The sequence below is a fragment of the Glandiceps talaboti genome, chromosome 11, assembly GCF_964340395.1.
Source record: "Glandiceps talaboti chromosome 11, keGlaTala1.1, whole genome shotgun sequence".
NCBI classification, from domain to species: Eukaryota; Metazoa; Hemichordata; class Enteropneusta; family Spengelidae; genus Glandiceps; species Glandiceps talaboti.
In genome coordinates, this window is record NC_135559.1 from 20,146,247 (window position 1) to 20,166,429 (window position 20,183).

The 20,183-nt window shown below is 33.4% G+C and overlaps 1 protein-coding gene across 2 annotated transcripts in view; it reads left to right on the forward strand.

Moving 5' to 3' along the window:
- Positions 1–20,183, forward strand: part of LOC144442819 (ras-related protein Rab6) — a 52,156-nt gene that overhangs the window by 14,186 nt on the left and 17,787 nt on the right. For both annotated transcript variants that reach the window (XM_078132192.1, XM_078132191.1), the window contains exon 2: positions 15,393–15,451. In XM_078132192.1, coding sequence (XP_077988318.1) covers positions 15,393–15,451 — 59 coding nt within the window. The remainder of the gene's footprint in view (positions 1–15,392; positions 15,452–20,183) is intronic.

Consider the following 20,183-nt stretch of genomic DNA (forward strand, 5'->3'; position numbering starts at 1 on the left):
AAGGTGAAGCAATGATATGCGATATGGCAATATTAGAGAGTGTAGTAGCTACTGATAACATCTAGTAATGATTGCCATTAAAATCCAATTATGTGACTTGTTCAACAGGGTTTGCTGATATGGATAGGGTCACAAAGATAAATGCCTACTTCCATTTATATGGTGAACAATTTCCTGGCCTTTCATAAATCAATGACAGTATTTGTATCAGTAATTGTGGATGAAATTAAATACTAATCATTACAAGTTAGAAGTCAAGTTGTATTTAGCATGTTAGTGGCGGTATTGATTGATTGACCGTTATCTGTCTTCAAGGTTGGATGCATTAAGAAGAAAAATCTCCATCAAAAAAGTTGTGCGTTTCTTGTCTTATATACAAAGTCTGTGATAATTCACCCTTTACAAATGGTTCAGGGGTTTTAGAGATCTTTTCCCCAAAATTACCAGTCTTTAGTTGGGCAAGGTAAAAAAATCGCATGGTTATTCCTCAAACAAGAGGGAAGGAAGTAGGCTTGTATTAGTTCCACCACTCATCTATGCATACATGTACATATACATGTATACATCTACCCCAAAATGACTGCCATGCATTGGCCTTTTTTATTCTAAGAGGTTTCAAAGGCCTGATACTACTATGGGTAATATGCACACATCACTTTGCAAACTCGAGTAAATTGGCAAAATAAATGACGAGATCTACATGTTTAATAAATAAACTATCATACACGTACTTGTAACCACAGCAATTAAATTGCAGTGCCTAGACTAGAGCCATATTATCATAATTGATCTCTCTGAGGAATATTCAAAACAATATGGACATCAACCTTCAAGGTCAAATGTCAAAATCAAGTGGTCTCCTCTCAAACCTTGCACAAAGGTGACTGACACATTACATACATATTTGTATATGTAGGTGCATTGCAGTATTCAAATTCAAAATATGGAATGTGTCATCTTTTATCATTCTGATCGCATGCCAACATGTGACTGACTCATCAGTTCGATAGCACCTGAACTATACATGTAGACAAACCCTTTAAAAAATGATACATTTTATTCAAATTACAAACAAACAATTTTTAAGCGCAAGGTTTGATTTTGTGATTTGCCAGTATTCCTGTCTACTGTTTTTGGTAAGGTTTGTGAACTCCTAGTAAGAAGTAGAGAAAAATCTGATAAAACGTTCCCATACAAATACAAACAGGCTAATTTTTCTATACAGGGTGGTTGAGGGCCTAGTACCAGCAATTCAACCAGCGGACTATCTTAAACCCATAAGACCCAAAAGATCTATAAAAGCTAGGAAATTTGCCGACTGTATCTCAGCTAACATTGTTGAACAAAGAGTTACTAACAACTCAAAGTGCTTTGAAATTGACAATTGTAAAACTGCTCAATACAAACAGTCATTCTTTGTAAAAACACTAGTAGACTGGAACCATCTGGACAATAGTACTGTGTGCGCTAAATCTTGTGACGCCTTTAAAATGGCAGTCACTGTCAAAAACCATTCTGACTAAATACTCTCCCCCGGTGTGTTATTCCTTACCCAGGACCTACACCGTAACTATACAGATACAGATACAGATACATGATACCATACTTTTAGTGGAGAATTCAGGTAAAATTACTGAGGAACACAGCTAGATTATACCCAAATAAATATACTACCCTGTAAAATAAAAAGCCCTGCCTTCATTCTGGAAAAGGAATCCTTTAGTCTTAGACACAAAGGTACGTCTTAATCCTGTACATTACATGTATCTCTGCAGCCTGGAGTAACAAGGCCCCTTATAAATAATTTGTTTGTCTTGAACTAAATAAGATATTAGTTCACAATTAACCATTCAAACTTAGATGCACACATTAAAATCAGTTTATTTTGGTAGAGCTTTACTATATATAATTATATATAACAGGGCTTCGCATTCTACAAATGTAATTATAATTCAAACTGTCGTAAACGACAACCATGCTTGAATGAAGCTTCTCAAGGAAAATCATTTCTTTGTAATTTCTTAAAACATCTTTATGGAAGCGTCGTTGCTAACATGTGTACATGTATATACATTGGTAATATTTTTGTGTGAAATGATTTGCACTTAAAATTCTAGTTTGCTATTATGTATAAAATCTTATTTTTCACTGATTTATTAAAGACAAGATACATAATAGATTGGTCCAAAGTATCAGAGTTTTTTAGTTGTTGAGAGACATTGGAAAAATATGACGGAATTTGAAATGTAGAATGAATAATATTACATTAAATATAAAATCATCTTAGAAAATCTTAGATGGTTTCTTTAGCTGGATATTATTTAAAACAAAAGGAGTGGTCATACTAAAACAAACAAGGATTTGCCTTATCCAGGCCCCTCATTGACTGGAACATTAACTAATTATTATGCAGCTCACCTACACACCTTGTATGTATGTACAGACCACCATCTGTAGACTAAATAGACCTGTTTATAAACACAGTCAGATTCCTAGGACATCATTTGAGACGTAAGCATGAGAAGCTTCCCTAATTATGCTATTTGTCTTGTACAATAAATTCAACGATGGCAGCTTTTTATTCCGATAATCCTGCGTTTTGACACGCAGGAAATAGAAATGTAAGAATCTCTGTTGATTTTATGCAATGATTTATAGTTCTGTACATGTATGTTTGTAATTAGAAAGGAAGCCTAATTTGTTAGTGTTAAAGGTGTGTGAATTATATTACATCTAGAAAGCTGGACGAAAGTGAGACATTCGTAAGCAGATTCTTCAATAACATAGACTTTCCCACCTTGATTATGGGAACATTTTATGTAATTTTCCAAATTTTTATCACATTTTACTTTCTTTTTTGATGAAAAGCATAAAGATAGTCCTGCACAATAATCTGTGTCTGAATGTTGATTTAAAAGTGACCAAATTTACAACAAAAAGTGTTGGAAAATCTTATTTCCATATATTCATATTCTACTTGAGTAAATCTTGTTTATAATGTTTTTGTACATTTGTATGTTCCTCCATTTTAGATAAGAATCCTAAAAAAAAATTGTTGCTGGTGAATTGAAGTAAAAAGGATTGCTTAAAAATGACGACATTTTATACAAAAACAACAACATCAAAATTCTGTACATGTACATGTTTGTGTCGTATACTGAATGGGATAATAAGAAAAAAGTCTGCCTGGTTCAATAAAGGCTCCTTGAGACAGCTTTTACTGCCACTCTGATCAATTCACAACATGCAACTGTCTTCAAGTATATGTACATGGAATCTGTTGGTGTTATGTCGTTTTTAAAAAGAAAAAAACTACAACAAATAAAGAAATACACTTTGGAAATACTTAAGTTCAGTTACATTCTGTAGGGATTTGAGTTCTCATGAGTTATATTCAACACATGGAAAATTACGGAATATTTCACATTGTGAAATTATAAAACTCCCAATTTTATTTTAAACTGTTGTAATAATGAGAATAATGATATTGATAACTTACATTGTATATAGTGCAGTAAACTAAAAAAAAAAAAAGGTGTTGATGTGTTTTAATATATGGATTGTATACATGTACAACAGTGGTGAGGTTTCATGAAAACATAAACACAAAGTGTACCTCTTGGTATGACATGTTGGTTAAAGTTATTGAATGGACATTGGTTTAATTATGCTCACACTCACAGTCAGGTGGCATTTCTGATGATTCCCATGAACTTGAAGTGTTTATTTTTGGAGACATCCAGTGTTTCCACTATCTTGATAACAGAGTGATTATGGTACATGTACAAAATGTATTTAGTTTGTGCCTATCTTTATAGAAAGCTGAATCCTCTGTTGCCACTGTAATAAGTAATAAAAGAAAACCCATTTCACAAACTGATATATTCATATTGTTAATGTACAAAATGAATATATGTTTTTTTTTTAGATTATCTTTATTCATCCAAATAAATTTGGAAATTTGTTGAATAGTTGTCACAGAGCAGTGCCCTAGTGTTGATATGCAGAGAAAATCTGCTTTGTTAGGGATGGTCAAACTTCAAGCATCACCCATGTCGTAAATGTATATCAAATTCCAGTGAGTTCATTTCTAAGTTTGCCAATGTTAGTCTACATGTAATTCTGATGTGAATTGTCACTTTTGATATTTCAACAGTCTTGGCCCACAATCTGTGCCATTCCCAGGGGAATACAGTAACCTTTATGGCCACTCCCTCTCACCTGTATGTTTACTGTCACTGGAAGATTTGTACTCTTTCAGTATACATGTACATGTACATGTAGACTGACAATTTTTCTTTTTACATTACATGTACAAATGTATGTTGATTATTTTGTTTTGCACGCCCGGTCTCTATGCGTACAGCTTTAGGAGCCATGGTGAAAGTTCTGTATACATGTCCATACGGACATGTATTTTTCATCGTACAGAATGTATACATGACATCATTGAATGTACATGTACATGTATTTCTTCGATGCATACAATGTAGATAATCTATTTCAAACCTTTTACAAAGGTGTAATAATGTCATTTTAAGGGTTACATTCATGTCATTTTGTGTCATAATATGGTGCTGTATCATGCAGTGAACAGCTGTCATTTGAAAAACGATGTATACATGTATGTATGTCTTGACTCAAAATATATTTGTCATTGAATTTTGAACTCCTGGCAAATATCCAGTTTTCTTTAATGGAAAAATAGAAAAGTCACAAAAATAGCATAGCCTGACTGTAATATATTGCCTCCTGAGAGGGTGTATGAGATTATTAATACCCTGTGTGTCTTGAGTAGGTGAAATCACTGCTAGTCGTTATAAATGTAGCTATAGTATGTGTCATCTTTGGGCAAGGTGTGCATGAAAGTGACAAGTTTGTGGAATGTATCACTTTGGGACCAGAGCATATAAAATATGTGTATCACTCCTCGCATAAAGGAAATTGCATGTGGAAATGTTATTACAATGTAATTTGGGGGTTTATCATAATCATGAAAATAATTGTCTGAAATAACATACATGTAATGGTTATCATTTGAAATAGCATCTCATGTAATCTTTCTCAGTCTTTACATGTACATTGACTTGTAAACTGTAATTTTTTCCGATATGGCTAAATCATGTTTTCCATGGAATAGCCGGAAGGCAGAACTGTCTGGCTGTGTACAAAGAGTGGAATATCAGAAACAGTTATAAAAGTCAGGTCAATAAGTATAGAAAGCAACATAGCAAGTTGAGTGCTAAATTACCTGACTAATTACATACCTACCATAACAATTCTAATATCCATTTAAATATCAATAAATATGAAGATTTGAGGACTAGAATGTATATTACAATTGACAATCCTATTTGAATTTACAAAGCATGTATTTTAATAACAGTTTTGTGAATAGGCATATTTTTCAGACAATTTTGAATGTATGCTTTAACCTAATTTCTTATGATTATGTAGGATTCGATACTTTCGGAAAGTATTTCTAATTTGATAAGTTGGAATTACTGTCCAATTCATTAATAGAATGCAGTTGATGATCTGTAAATGTATTATGTATTTCTTTTACCTTTTATTCATATATTAGTAAGTGTACAAAATATAACCCCACTTTCAAATTTGAATTACTGAATTTAAGTGACAAATAATATGATGCGGATGACAATATCCATTTCCTTAAAAAACTGCACTGAAAAGTTATTATAGATGTAGGTTGACCATAATTTGAATGGATAATTATCTCATTTCCATATATAGGGAGTACACTCGACAGTTTATACATGTATGGTTTATTATAGATGTACATGTAGGTTTACCCTGATTTGAATGGATAATGATCTCATTTGCATATATGTTGTATATAAGGAGAACACTTGACAGTATGATATATAATATAGAGGTAGATGTAGGATTATTTACAATTGCCAGTACAGGTGCATTTGTAGGTGTGTCCATTAAACATCTAGACTATACAATTTAATACATGTACATGTCTTGAACACTTGAATGACTATTTCAACTGTATGTTTTTTGTCATGGCTCATTGACGTTACCTTGAAGGAAGAAATATAACACTTGTATTATTGCTGTCTACATGTATCTACGACATAAAGGCTTGTAGAAAAATGAAAAACCAATATTTTGATTCATTATTCATGAAGACATAGTAATTGGTGATAAAGAGAGAGAGAGAGAACCCCTACAAAGTGATAGAGCAGTAAAATTTACAGGTGGAAGTACATGTACTGATGATGCAGGTGTGTACTTAAATATCGACAATATGGGTACATATACACGTCTGCAATGCACACTTGAATGACTACATTCAGCTGTATGATGTTGTTATGGCCCATTGACGTTACCTTGAGGAAGAAATGTAATGCTTGCACAATGTATTACTTCTGTCCACCCACTAGGAGAACTCATTTCTCAGCAAAATATCATCTGATGTCTAATTTATCAACCCCATACCAAGCAATATCCTGAGAAAAGTATTCAATTTAATATCTCAAGTCCACAAATGTATAAATTATGTTTGCTGCACGATTTATCAAAATTAGAGTAACAAATAAACAGAATTATGTTATTTATTTTCATCTCTGTCTGTGTGTACATTTGTATACCACCAACAGTGTCAATTTTTTTGTTAAGGGCAGTATTAAAGTAGGTAAAATCTACCTGTGAGTTCCCTCAGGTGTTTTATTGAAGTTTCCCACTATGTAATAAATTACAAATACAATGTACAATACACAATATCATGGAAATTTAGGCACAATTTACCTGAATGGGCTTTCTAATGATTCAAAATAAAGGGGAAATTTGTTGTTGTAGTATACGGTACATGTTGTACATATATACCAGTAGGTCAAAAGAATAAAAGTGGGGGACTGTTTTCTTGTCTTGCCACATACATGATACATTTTTACTGGAAGGTATGGGAAACACTAAATAATATTTGCTTAGAGGGTACTCAGGCTGCCAGTGTTTCTACCCAAGGCATAAGTACGCATCGGTGTAAAGAATTTTGCCCAGAATACATGTGTATATAAACCATTCCTTCTACTAGTGCTAGTGACTGTGTGAACCTGTGTGTAATTTGTAGGGTTTCCGTGTCATGTTATGAGTTCTAAACTTGCACAAAAATAATCCAGTAGTATCAGGTCATATATTAGTCGGTGTCTTTGAATACATTACTTTTTTGCATGTTTGTATTGGCAACTGATAAAAATGATTGCATGACTAGACATAACGATTATATGTAAAACCAGATGGCAAAGCAAAATGCAAGTTGTACGATAAATCATTTATGTTTGTGAGTGGATTGAATAAAAAAATTGAGACCAGTAAATTGATATGAAATTAATAACTGTCCTTTAATCAGCTGTAGACTTAATTAGATTGTCTGATTAATAGTCATTCACCAAAATGATGAACATTTAAAAACGTTCATTTTAATTCAATTATCATTTAGAACATATGAAAGTAAAATACAGTCTGGTGGCTGATGTTACATTCTGAGACTCACCTTGTCTGGGTGTTCCTTTGTGTCCATGTCTGGGTGTTTCTCTGTGTGTTCCCCTGTACTGTTCTCAACATTTATGTAGGTGTTCTTCTGTGTCCTTGTCTGGGTATTCCTCTGTGTCCGTGATCCCATAACTAATATGAAAATTAGGTATGATAATGTATCTTTTTGGTCAAAAATGTTTAATTCCAAAACTACTGGACAGATTTGGCTGAAATTTGGTTGGATGTTCTTCAGGGTGTTTATATTATGACATGATGAGCCAATCAATAATATGCAAATAGGGCTAAAAATGTGTCTTTTTGATCAAAAATCTATAATTCCAAAATAATTGAGTTGTAGATTGGTTGAGATTTGATGGGAACGTTCTTAGTGGTGTTTAGATTAAAAATTGTTCATAACATGATGGTCCCATTAGTGATACAAAATGTATGTGAATTAGGTCTAAAAATGTTTCTTTTTGGTGAAAAATCTATAATTCCAAAACTACAAGGCAGATTGGGCTGAAATTGAATGGGGATGCAACTGGGTATGTGTCGATGAAGCTGTATTCACAACATGATAATCCCATCAGCAATATACAAATTAGGTCTACATGTAAATATGTCAATTTTGGTCAAAAACTTAATATCTTTAAACTGCATGGTGAATGGGATTGAAACTTGATGGGGATATTTCTGGAGATATTATTCTGCAGATATTGTTGAAAACATGTTTCTGGAGGTGTTATTCTGCAGTTATTGTGACAAACATTTTGACACAATTGGCCCTGGCAACTATGACCACACCCTTAGCAACAGAGAAATGATGATGCATATTACAAAGATAACAACGGGGATGGGTAGGTACATGTTAGTGAATTATACAGATTCCAAAAAATGTATGCAAATATGCCTAGCAACAAGACCACGCCCATAGTAACAGCTAAATACAGTTGTGCTACAACGCCATTGGTGTTATTTTTACATTGTTAGTTCAACAGATATACGTGTATTTGATAATCGTGTTATCAAATGGGCAACAACCTACCATGAACACAACATTGCTACCAAGATGAAAGAAACTTTTTGAATGCCTTAGTACATTGATAGATATACCCACTGAATTTACTTTGCCAATGCTGTTGAGCTAGTGAAATATTTGGGTTAAAATGTGTGGTTTTGTGAAGATATTTTATAGACAGAGTCTCAGTGAACAATTATATTCTAAAATGATACAAAACAACCTAGTCATTAAAAGAAATTGACTGTTGATATATTTGGAAGTCACGGGATGAGGAGTGACATTCTGTCCAGGCTCCATCTGACCAACCTACATGTACCTGTACATGTATCCCCAGGCAATGTGTGAGCTAAAAGAAGTCATTTTTTATCTAAATAATACATTTATAGAATGTATATTTTGCTGATACAAGCATTACATTGTATGTAGGTAGTTATCATGACACGTTTGGCAAGACACGTTGCAATTATGAATCGTCCAGCTGTTTGCTTATTGTGGAGATTAAATGACCGGATTAATGTTTCCATTCATGAACCACATTTGGTAGTTGTCATGACAAATATATCGACATACATTGTACAGTGCTTGAAATCTATGTATATATAGAAATAATTTAGTAATCTGGTATTGCTTTATCAAATGTACAAATAGGAAAATTTCAGAACGATATAAATGTTGTGTAGGTATTATGTGGTTGTCTGGTCAAAGTATGTTTGTTTTGTGTGCAACTGTTACTCGGAGGACTTTTTTATGTTCACTAATATTATAAATGTACAATTGGTGTAAGTACATTTTGTAGAGGTACATGGGTGTCACTTGCAAAATATTAGACATTTTGTAGGATTGAAATTTCCATATTAATTATTCATAGCAAATTATGCATCTTTTCCTCTGTGGGTAAAAAAGTCATGTTTTTTCCATTTGTCCTTGTTCACAGTTGTTCAAGTTGTTGACAGTGGTAAGGAAAGGGATGCTTCACTGGTGATTATGTTAATGACATGACTATGATGGAGTGGAGGGGGGGGGGAGCAAATAAGAGACTACACATGTAATTAGAATGCATTCAGATAATCCTGGACATAAACTATCAATATGTACATGTAGGTATTAATAACTGAACTTGATTGACAGAGAATTTTGGCATTTTATTGAACAATCAAAGTGCTAGTACTACTAGTAGAAGTACCGGTACATCAAATGATCATATGTTTAATAAATAAAGGCTATGCCACATCAACTTAGAAGGACATTGACCGCAACATTTCTGCAAACACTTTTGATTTATTTTAAGCTGTGCTTTGAACTTATTTCAGTATAAATTACATGCAGACATTGTATAAACAGACATATAATTACTAACCAGGGAATTGATACTACAGGTGAGAAGCTATTAAATGAATCAACATCAACCCCAAACGGCAGCAGAAAGCAGTGGTGTCCAAGTCATAAATTCTCACATAATTCATAGAAATGTCTGTTTTAGAATGGCACTGGATTATCGATGATTTGTACGTGACTTTGAATACAAGTATGAAATCCTAGTACACACAAACACTTTACAAGGCCTGCCAAGTATACATGTACATGTATGCAACAATTACAACTGATGAGAAGTCAGAACTGACTGAGCAGCATTTATTGTCCAGTAATTTTGTACATATTTTAAATTTTATGTACTATGTGCATATGTGTATATGTACACTTGTAAAATTGAATTAGGCATTTGTATATGTAAAACTACAATATATAGTTTTATATCAACGGACAAAACTTAATGAGAGCTTATAAAAATGTCCTTTTGGAAGTAGTTTATGCATGTTTTACATACCTGTGCAGTACACACTTGCTAAATTAGAGGAAATTTGGCATGTATGTACACAAAAACAAAGTTGTATGTTTTGTACGGTCAAACCTTAACAAGAGTTTTCTTTTAATTATTGTCCAATTATTTTGTACATGTTTTACTTGTACGTTACACAAATGTGTAAAAATTGTCAATGTATGTTTTTGTATCATCATAATAAGTCTTGTTGTACACTGTGTGTAGAGATGATTAATGCTCTGATTAAAATGACTTTGCAGTAACTTGAAGGCATGTCACAGCTAACTGAGCAATGTTTATATTGATATAATATAAATTTGAAAAACTGTCACAGTTAAAAATTGACAATTATGAATGTTTCCACAAACTGATAAATTAATAGTAAACAAACAACATTTGCTTCTAAAAAAATAAATAGATAAGACATTTTGAACATCTGGAAACCAACATCTGTGCGTAGGTGTTGTATCTCATTTCGTAGATATTATAAAATAAAAATGAAGCACACTCAACAAGATCCAATGGAACATTTATCTGTGTAGGTGGCATTTTGTAAGTTTATTGAAACACATTTAACACATACTGGTATACTGTACACCTAGATATTACCAACACAAGATAAGTTTGCAATTTTGGCAGTCTTCAGCTACATGTACATGTAGTTCTCAAAGATTAATTTTTACTAGTTATCAGACTGGTACATTGTGTTAAATGTACATGTATAAGAAGAAGGCGTTTGAGTCACTATTTACTTTTGTGCTTTTGTTTTCGAGTGAAACAAGCGGAAATATGTTGTACCGGGTACATGTAAGTCTTCAGCAAAAAGTTTACAAATGTACAATAAATGTATATATGACATTTTACCAGCATAATCTTTTGTACACAATGTAGCATCTTACTTTTACAAGGATATAACCTTGATGATACTGTCTGTACTCAGTACATGTACATGTATCTTTAATGCAAGATGTTATTGTCTTCCTGTATTACAGGAATGCTAAGGTTTCTGCCAGAAAAATATTTTGTTATTTGTATGTAGGATTTTGCCAGAAGGGTATTAGTACAGAATGTTATTCATATTCAGCATTTTACAACAATGAATATATTTTTATCAAGGATTTTGCTGGAGAATTGTCCTTCTACCATAGCAGTTAGCACTTAGCCCCAGTATTTTGCCATATTATCTAATAAAATTCCTATTTAGCATCTTACCGGAGTATTATCCGCACTTAAGAATTTCACCGGGAAGTTATTGTATAATGTTACTTGTATTTAGCGTTTTACCAGATAATGTTTCCTGTTTTGAGAGTGTAATATACACTATGTCGTGACCCCTACAGAAACTCATGGGATCTTAATGTAGTCCATCAATTTCCATAGTGAACAGTCGCAGCTCCAAGTTATGCCTTTGAGTTCGGTAATTGAGAATGTTGGATGTAAATGTACACACGCACAGTACACACTAATATTCCCTGACAATGATTGAAGACTCTAAGTAATGTGATTTTCATGTGTTGACTGTACTTTGACAAGTATATGATTTAATGCAAATTGCTTGTATTTCAGAATACTTGTCTCAAGATTTCACATCCTCTTAGACTAGAGTCTTCATTTTGCTAGGTAATTTTTAAGGGCACTAAAGTAGGTAAAATCTATTTAGTTCCCTACAGTGTACACTTTTCAAGTTTTTGCTAGGTATACAGTACATGTACATACATACATGTACTGTATATGTACTGTTAGATAACAAATACTCCATTAGTTTGAACCTGCACTACAGCTGCAACTCACACATTTTTTTCATCAAGTTACCAAAGATATATTCACTAAAAATTGGTCAATTACTTATAAAAAGATAAGTTATCTGTTAATTAGTCGTCAGTATTATCCATTGGTAGTGTACTTGACAAGTTTAAATCTTGAAAGTTGAATGGAAGCTTGGTTTTGAATCTGTCACCATGTTAAAATTGCACTAGTTATAACTGAAGTGTCATTTTTCGATAAAATAACCACACAATATACCAATAATTAGACATTGTACACATTAATCAGTGGTCAATATTATCCATAAGAAGTAAAGAAACAGGTGGAAATCATGATCGCCATTGAATTTAAAGGCACTGATTTTTAGCACAACTGAACCTCGTGCTATAGGGATCGCCCGGCGTCTGTCTGTCTGTCTGTCTGTCTGTGTGTGTGTGTGTGTGTGTGTGTGTGTGTGTAAACAACTTAAAGTCAAAAACCGCTGAACCGATTGCCACGATATTTGGTGGGTCTATTACCTTGGGTGTCTAGTTGGGAAATTGTTCAAATCAAAATGATCGCATCACAGATGTGTGATTTGGGTCAAAAAACTTAAACTCAGAAACTACTGGGCAGATTGGTGCGAAATTTGGTGGGAACATTCTTAAGGGGATGTAAAGTAAGATTTGTCCATGACGGGATGATTCCATCAGTGATATGCAAATTAGGGCTAAAAATGTGTCTTTTTGGTTAAAAATCTATAATTCCAAAAATACTGAGCAGATTGGGCTGAAATTTAATGGGAATGTATCCAGGGATGTATGGACAAAGAAATATTAAGCATACCATGATTCCATGAGTGATATGCAAATTAGGTGTAAAAATGTTCATTTTTGGTCAAAAACTTATATCTCAAAAAGTACTAAGTGAATGAGTTTGAAACTTGGTGAGATGTTTCTAGAAGTGTTATTCTATATCATTGCTTTTCCTCAAAAATCTTCAACTCTGAAATTACCCAGTAGATTAAGCTTAACTTTGTTGAGAATGTGTAGATTTGTCCTCATTAATAGCTGACACAGTGAGAACAGTACATGTTAATTAACTATAATGTTTACTTTACTATTTCCTCTGCATGCTCTGGTGGTAAAGCCTGTAGCATGGCCAGTTTGGTTTATGACTTGATTATGTAATATGTTGTAAGACAGCTGTTTCATCACCTACCCATATAAACTGAATGTAGCTTGTGTTTAAAATATTACAATAAGACAACCAAGAAAGTTAAACATGTTACATTGGTATGACTTGGTTCCAAATTGATTTTAAAAAATAAAGAAGTACAAAACCTTGTAGACACATCCCTTTAAAGTTTGATTAGGATGTTGCTATACTTGTCTTGTACACTTCCAACATAGGATGGCTGGATTATGATGATGGAAATTAGGTATGAAAATTTTGTTTTGGTTACAACTTTAAATCTTCAAAAAATTATATATCTATCATTGCCCTGAACATGAAGTTGTGCGGCAACGCAATATTTGCGCTATTTTTGGATATGGACCCAAAAATCATTTTGATTTGATTTATCTGGTATACAGTGAGGTGGCATGTTTCATTTACATTGTACATGTAGTATGCTTTCAAAATGAGAACCTAAGTTCCATATACAAGTGTTTCCATTATCTTTTCTGACCTGTAGTGTATTTTGTGTTGTTTAAGCTCTTTGGGCTTGTGGCCTTCATTGCAAATAAACTATCTATCTAAAAAACACAATCTGGTATACAGATACAAAAGAATTTGTGTATCCACAGGTGATGCAATAGTGTTCAGGGTGTACGACATTACAAGTATTAAAGTTATTACACCTAAAAGAACATTAAAAAAAATTTCCAGTCACAGTTAGTTCGTCAAAGTAAAAGCACAATGTAAAACACTACTCTGCAAATGGTAAATTTTATTTACCCAAGGACTTTTGAAAGTAAATTCTCAATCAGATATCTTGAAACTTACACATGAATGGAGAGAATAATGAAAGCTTTTTGTACTTGTAAAAGCAAGTATGTATGATCAATTACTTCTAGAGAAAAATAAAGATAGAATCCTCTTTTCTTTTGTGGTCAAATAAATGACCACTGACTTGACTACTCAGTTTTTTGTTTATCTTTTTGTAAAAACACAGACTTGCAACTGTATCTCTAAAATGATGCTGTGTTTGTCACTAGGGGTTTACTGAAAGCAGTGATAAGGAACCTGGTAAAATGTAGTTTCATTCTGTATGTTTAACTATGCAAAAAGTAAAAAACTTCCAGGCAAATAGAGCTGAAATTCAATATAATGTTTAGAACTAGAGGTGTCCAGCTGGTGATGTAGCAAAGTAGCTCAAGACACATTGCCACTTATGTAACTTTGCCTAATCATGGCCTTGTCCTTAGCAACAGTCAAACTGTATGTGTATGTATATTCCTAGTAATCATGACCATATCCTTAGCAACAGTCAAACTGTACGTGTATGTATATTCCTAGTAATCATGACCATATCCTTAACAACAGTCAAACTGTACGTGTATGTGTATATTCCTAGTAATCATGACCATATCCTTAGCAACAGTCAAACTGTACGTGTATGTATATTCCTAGTAATCATGACCATATCCTTAGCAACAGTCAAACTGTACGTGTATGTATATTCCTAGTAATCATGACCATATCCTTAACAACAGTCAAACTGTACGTGTATGTATATTCCTAGTAATCATGACCATATCCTTAGCAACAGTCAAACTGTACGTGTATGTATATTCCTAGTAATCATGACCATATCCTTAGCAACAGTCAAACTGTACGTGTATGTATATTCCTAGTAATCATGACCATATCCTTAGCAACAGTCAATTAAAAGTCTATTGCAAAGATACCAACAAGGAAAAGTACAAATGTAATCAAGTGAACATTCAAAAACATTGATGCAAATATGCATGGCAACTAAGACTGTGGCCATAGTAACAATAAGACTTGTGTCTGTTACAAAGATAACACTAACAGTGATGGGTTGTCAACTAAGTACAAGTTGAAAGAAAGATGATTAAACACATGCATTGTGACCATGACTACATCCAATCAAAGAAAAAACTTGTGACAGCTACCAGTGATCCCACCTCGGCTACACATTGTCCCATCTATCAAACTCGACAAAAGTCCTTGCATAAAGTATGAAATGTGCTTATAATCTTAATCTTCGTACAATTATTTGAACATTTTGCTGTGTATATGTCTATTTTTTCTAAATACATATTATCTGTTTTGTTACAGTTGGGAAGACATCACTAATCACAAGGTTTATGTATGATAGTTTTGATAACACATACCAGGTGAGTTACAGTTTACATGTATGATAGTTTCGATAACACATACCCTGGGTGAGTTACAGTTACATGTATGATAGTTTCAATAACATATACCCTGGGTGAGTTACAGCTACATGTATGATAGTTTCGATAACACATACCCTGGGTGAGTTACAGTTACATGTATGATAGTTTTGATAACACCACATACATTGTACATGTACCAGGTGAGTTACAGTAACGTGTGTGATAGTTTTGATAACACATAACAGGTGAGTTACAGTTACATGTACATGTATGTTTATCAACCTTCAGACTGCCAAGCTGGTGTACCTGTATACATCATGTACATACATTGTATACTACATCGTGTATTGGCAAAATAGGCTTTTAGCCCATGCAAGTCTTTTCACTATCTCAACATACTGGAACTGTTTACCCTTAGCATACCACACAGGTGCACACACCATGATAACAGTGAAGACACAAGTGCCGCACAACACATCAATTATTAACCATTAGAATGCCAAACTAATGTCATTGCAGTCCAGCCATGCATGTCTTTTCACTATCTCAACACACTGCAAATATCAACTCTTTATTCCATTTCCCTTTATACATATATTCTTGCCACTTTTTCAAGAAGTTGCACGTAAGTGTTTTTAATGTGTGTGAATCAGCCAAATAAGATCAGATTTAATTCAGTTTTTCCTTCAAGTTCAACTTTAGAGGATTTTTCTATTGCCCTCGGCCAAGGGGTCATAGAGCCATGCAGTACATGTATACAAAAATGTACATGTATATGTATGGCACTCTGAGGGTCAAATGCAACTATCATTCATTTCCATACATATGTCTGTATGTCCTTGCACGAGAAGAAGAGATGTCAGAAGACATTGTCTTGGGAGACAACTCTTAATGTTGTGCCAAGGATATCAAGTTAGTCAATTTGCATACACTTCCCTCTCTTTATATCTAAAAGGAAATTAGGTATTCTGACGTATTTCCAGATTTTAGTAATATGATATCTTACCATTAAAAAATGACATTATGTGCCTGATCGTGTGACACGTGTTGTTTTAATACCCTCTCAAAAACAAATATCATTTATGGTGCTAGAATTACAGGAAAGGGCTCTTACCCGGTAGATTCTTGATGGTTGTCATGTTAAGACTGGGTAATAAATTGTGGCTCTACTGTGAACGCAAACTCAAAACAAGTACATTGTAGATATATGAAAAAAACACTGTATGTTACAGTAAATATATACTAAAATGTATATACATATTTGTATGGTATTTTGAATACTGAATTACTGTATAAGTTGTGGCTCTGCTGTGAACCCAAAGTCAAAGCACAGATGTGTGAAAAAAATTGTATAACTTAGAGACTATATGTATGTATGCTGCAGTGTTCATGTTTGTGATGATATATATAATATGTTAGCATAAACACAGACACTAGCCAATCGTTTGTGATGCACATACATATACACAGACAGCCCATCATTTGTGATGCATATATGATATATCTATACACAGACATCAGCCCATCATCTTTCAAAGGTTAGGATTGTATATATTCCACAGCGTCATATGTTTTACACTCAATTACAAGCTAAACTCACTCTGGTCCAAATTACATAATATGATTCTCAGATTGCCATGGTAACTGTCAGAAATGATCAAATGTCTTGGTTGAAGAGATAGCATAATCTTCAGGCTAGTCATCACTGTGTGTTGTAATGTCGAGTCCCGTCGTTCTGATTCAGGTGAATGAACGCACCCAAAGTGCAAAGAGAGAGAGAAAAAAAAAGAGGGAAAGAAAGATACTGTAATCGTGCAGTGATGGATGAGCTTTAATATGATGTATTAGATAACCATCTATCATACTCGCTGTCATCCACATATAAAGCTTAAAATAAAATAGACCATTCCAACGTGTCACATACTTTTACTCTGCCTGTATTGTGACATTTCAAATGAAGCATAAGTTCATACTGATTCCAGTGTTTGGACTAATCATTCTGATAGACATATACATTATTTAGTATTTGGCCTAAATTATGCACAATGCTAGAATATTACTGATTTGAATTTGAAATTCAATATGTTTTATGTCGCCGTTGTTGTCAGACAAAGTAATTATAAAACCTGTACCTGTCACCTGTATATACATTTACTTCTAATTAATCTTTTGATAGTTTGTGTTTGACAACAAATATACAACTTACAAGTAGAAATGAGCTTGCAGGGTAGGGCAACCTCAAGCAGAAAACGTGATGTGTGCCACATGAGAAATTTAACTAGATAAAATAAGAAAGTGCATTTGTATTATTCATGTCTTCACTTACCATTAAAGAAGACTTGGTATAATTTTCCACCGCTAGTCAGGAGTTTTGAGTAGTTGTACTCAGTTACTGCAGATTAAATAAATTCATAACTTTTCAAAGGTTGTATCACTTTTTAGATGCATTTTCTTAATTTTGTTATACTAGTTTCTATATTCATTATTTCTCTGGAAAGTATTTAGGAGAATTCTGGTGACTTAAAACTGAAAGTGAAAGTAATATACCGGTACATGTATATTCAGTGCCTAAATCATGTGATCGGATTTTGTCATTGAGCTGTATTTTGAAGAGAGCTTGTTTGTATACACATGTAAGAAAACATTTGCAATTAAGAGTGACAGCTTCCAACTGTAATTTCTTATTAAAGTGAACTGAATATGAAACATGTATACACAATGTGTTAGACATCTTTACTTTCATTTGTACCCAAATTCACAGTGTTGTGACTTATCTAATGTCCTATCATGGATAATTAACATAAACATGGATGACTACCCTCATGTAGTGTATTCCGGATTTCAGAAATAATGGGTGTTTTTTGCAGTGATTTTCTCCCAGATTCAATGAAAAAAGGGTGTGTTTTTCATTGAAATATTCTGGGTATCCACCAATCCAGGGACTGCCACCACCAGGTGAAGTCCTGTACTATTTAGCAGTCACAGTTAAGGTGTTGATGTCAAATATTTGTTGTTTGTTGTAGGATGATAATCAGTGTTTACCGAGAAAGATAGTGACCTGTTACATGATGGTTCGCTAATTATTCAGGGATTAGAGTGGGTGTATGTGTTTCCCTGTGGACCCCCTACAAACCATATGATAAACTTATGGCCCTTTAAAAGACAAGGTTCATATATACCTGGGAAGTCCTGGAATTCAAGGGACTCCTGTGAAGTCCCAGAAAAAAAAGTAATAGATTCGTGGAAATTTCATTGACTGAACAATGAACGTTACTGTCAGAAAGAGTCAGTTAGATATATTCTGTACGTATGTAGGTGAGAAATATGTATTAAAAGTACATGTATGTGTGTTGACATTAAATGTACGTATTTTGCTGTGTTGACATTAAATGTATTTTGCTGGTGAAAACTCATGTAGAATGTCCTGAAATTTTATAAGACTTCAGGTGTATGAACTCTGAAAACAAGTAAGTTTTACACATGTAATGGTATATTGTCAAGATATGAATTGATATGTTTAGACTTGTCACACTGATTGTGACAGACAAGAAAACGTTATTACACATGTACTATTGTCAGAAAGGATGTTAGTTTTATACTGTACAACTACTAAGATTCTAAGAACAATTCTAAAGTTTACAAGTGCAATCATTACGATACATGTACCCCCGGTACCTTGTATATAGAAAGATAGCGAAAAAATGATAAAATAGTAAGAAACAAGTATTTTGAAAAAAAAAACGTTCCTTTGCTGCAAATTGTGTATAATCACATCATAAAGACAATGAATAGCATACTAGGTATTTCCTAAATTTCACTCAAGGATATTCAGATCCCTTGTTTATTGAGTGTTCAAGGGAATGAGCGTATATTGCAAGATACAGTAATCCCAAAAGGGGCCAAGTACAAGTAAGTGGTTGTGTACAACACAGCTGAAAAATCACTATCTGACTGGGCAAGCTGGGTGCCAGAATGAAGAAATTCACAATTATGTGTTAAGTTCTTAAATGGTTTGACGCCAACACCTGCATCAAGTTAACATCAGGTTGACAATTGTGACTATTAAAGCCAACAAACAAGTCAGAAGGGGATTCTTCTATATGCCTATGTCTTTAATTTGTTATCACATGTACTTCCTGTTTCAAAAATAATATAAAGTGAATCGCTGAAGAATAAACTTAAAAGTGAATGATTGTGTCAGGTGTTTAAAACTGTCACATGTACAAATGTAATGAGTCATGTATGATTATTTATGATGTACAATAAAACACCATTACTCAACAACACACTTTTTGTTTATAAGTGGCAAAACAGATCACTCAATGACATATTTTTATGAGTGCCATTTGGTCCCCGTTTCGCTGTTTTCTTAGAGCTTGATTCATAAAAATTGTGTAGTGGAGTAACACAAATAGAGTACATTACAATGAAATTCAAATGACCAGCGTGAAAGGAATAAACACAACTGTGATTTTAAAGATAAACTCAATTGATAAAACCCTCGATATAAACAAAATTTACACTCTTTCCAAAGTCCAATTCAAACAATCAAGGCCAAGTGTGGTATCTGATAACAGTAGGTCGTAAAATAGATGTCTTGTGTTCAATCTCAGTCTAAGGTTCAATCCATTGTATTGTAAGATTGTCTATAAAAATAGTGTTTCTGGTAAGATCAACTTCACTCAGTCCAGATATTGGCGTTGTTGTATTTTATGACCTCCTGTTATCA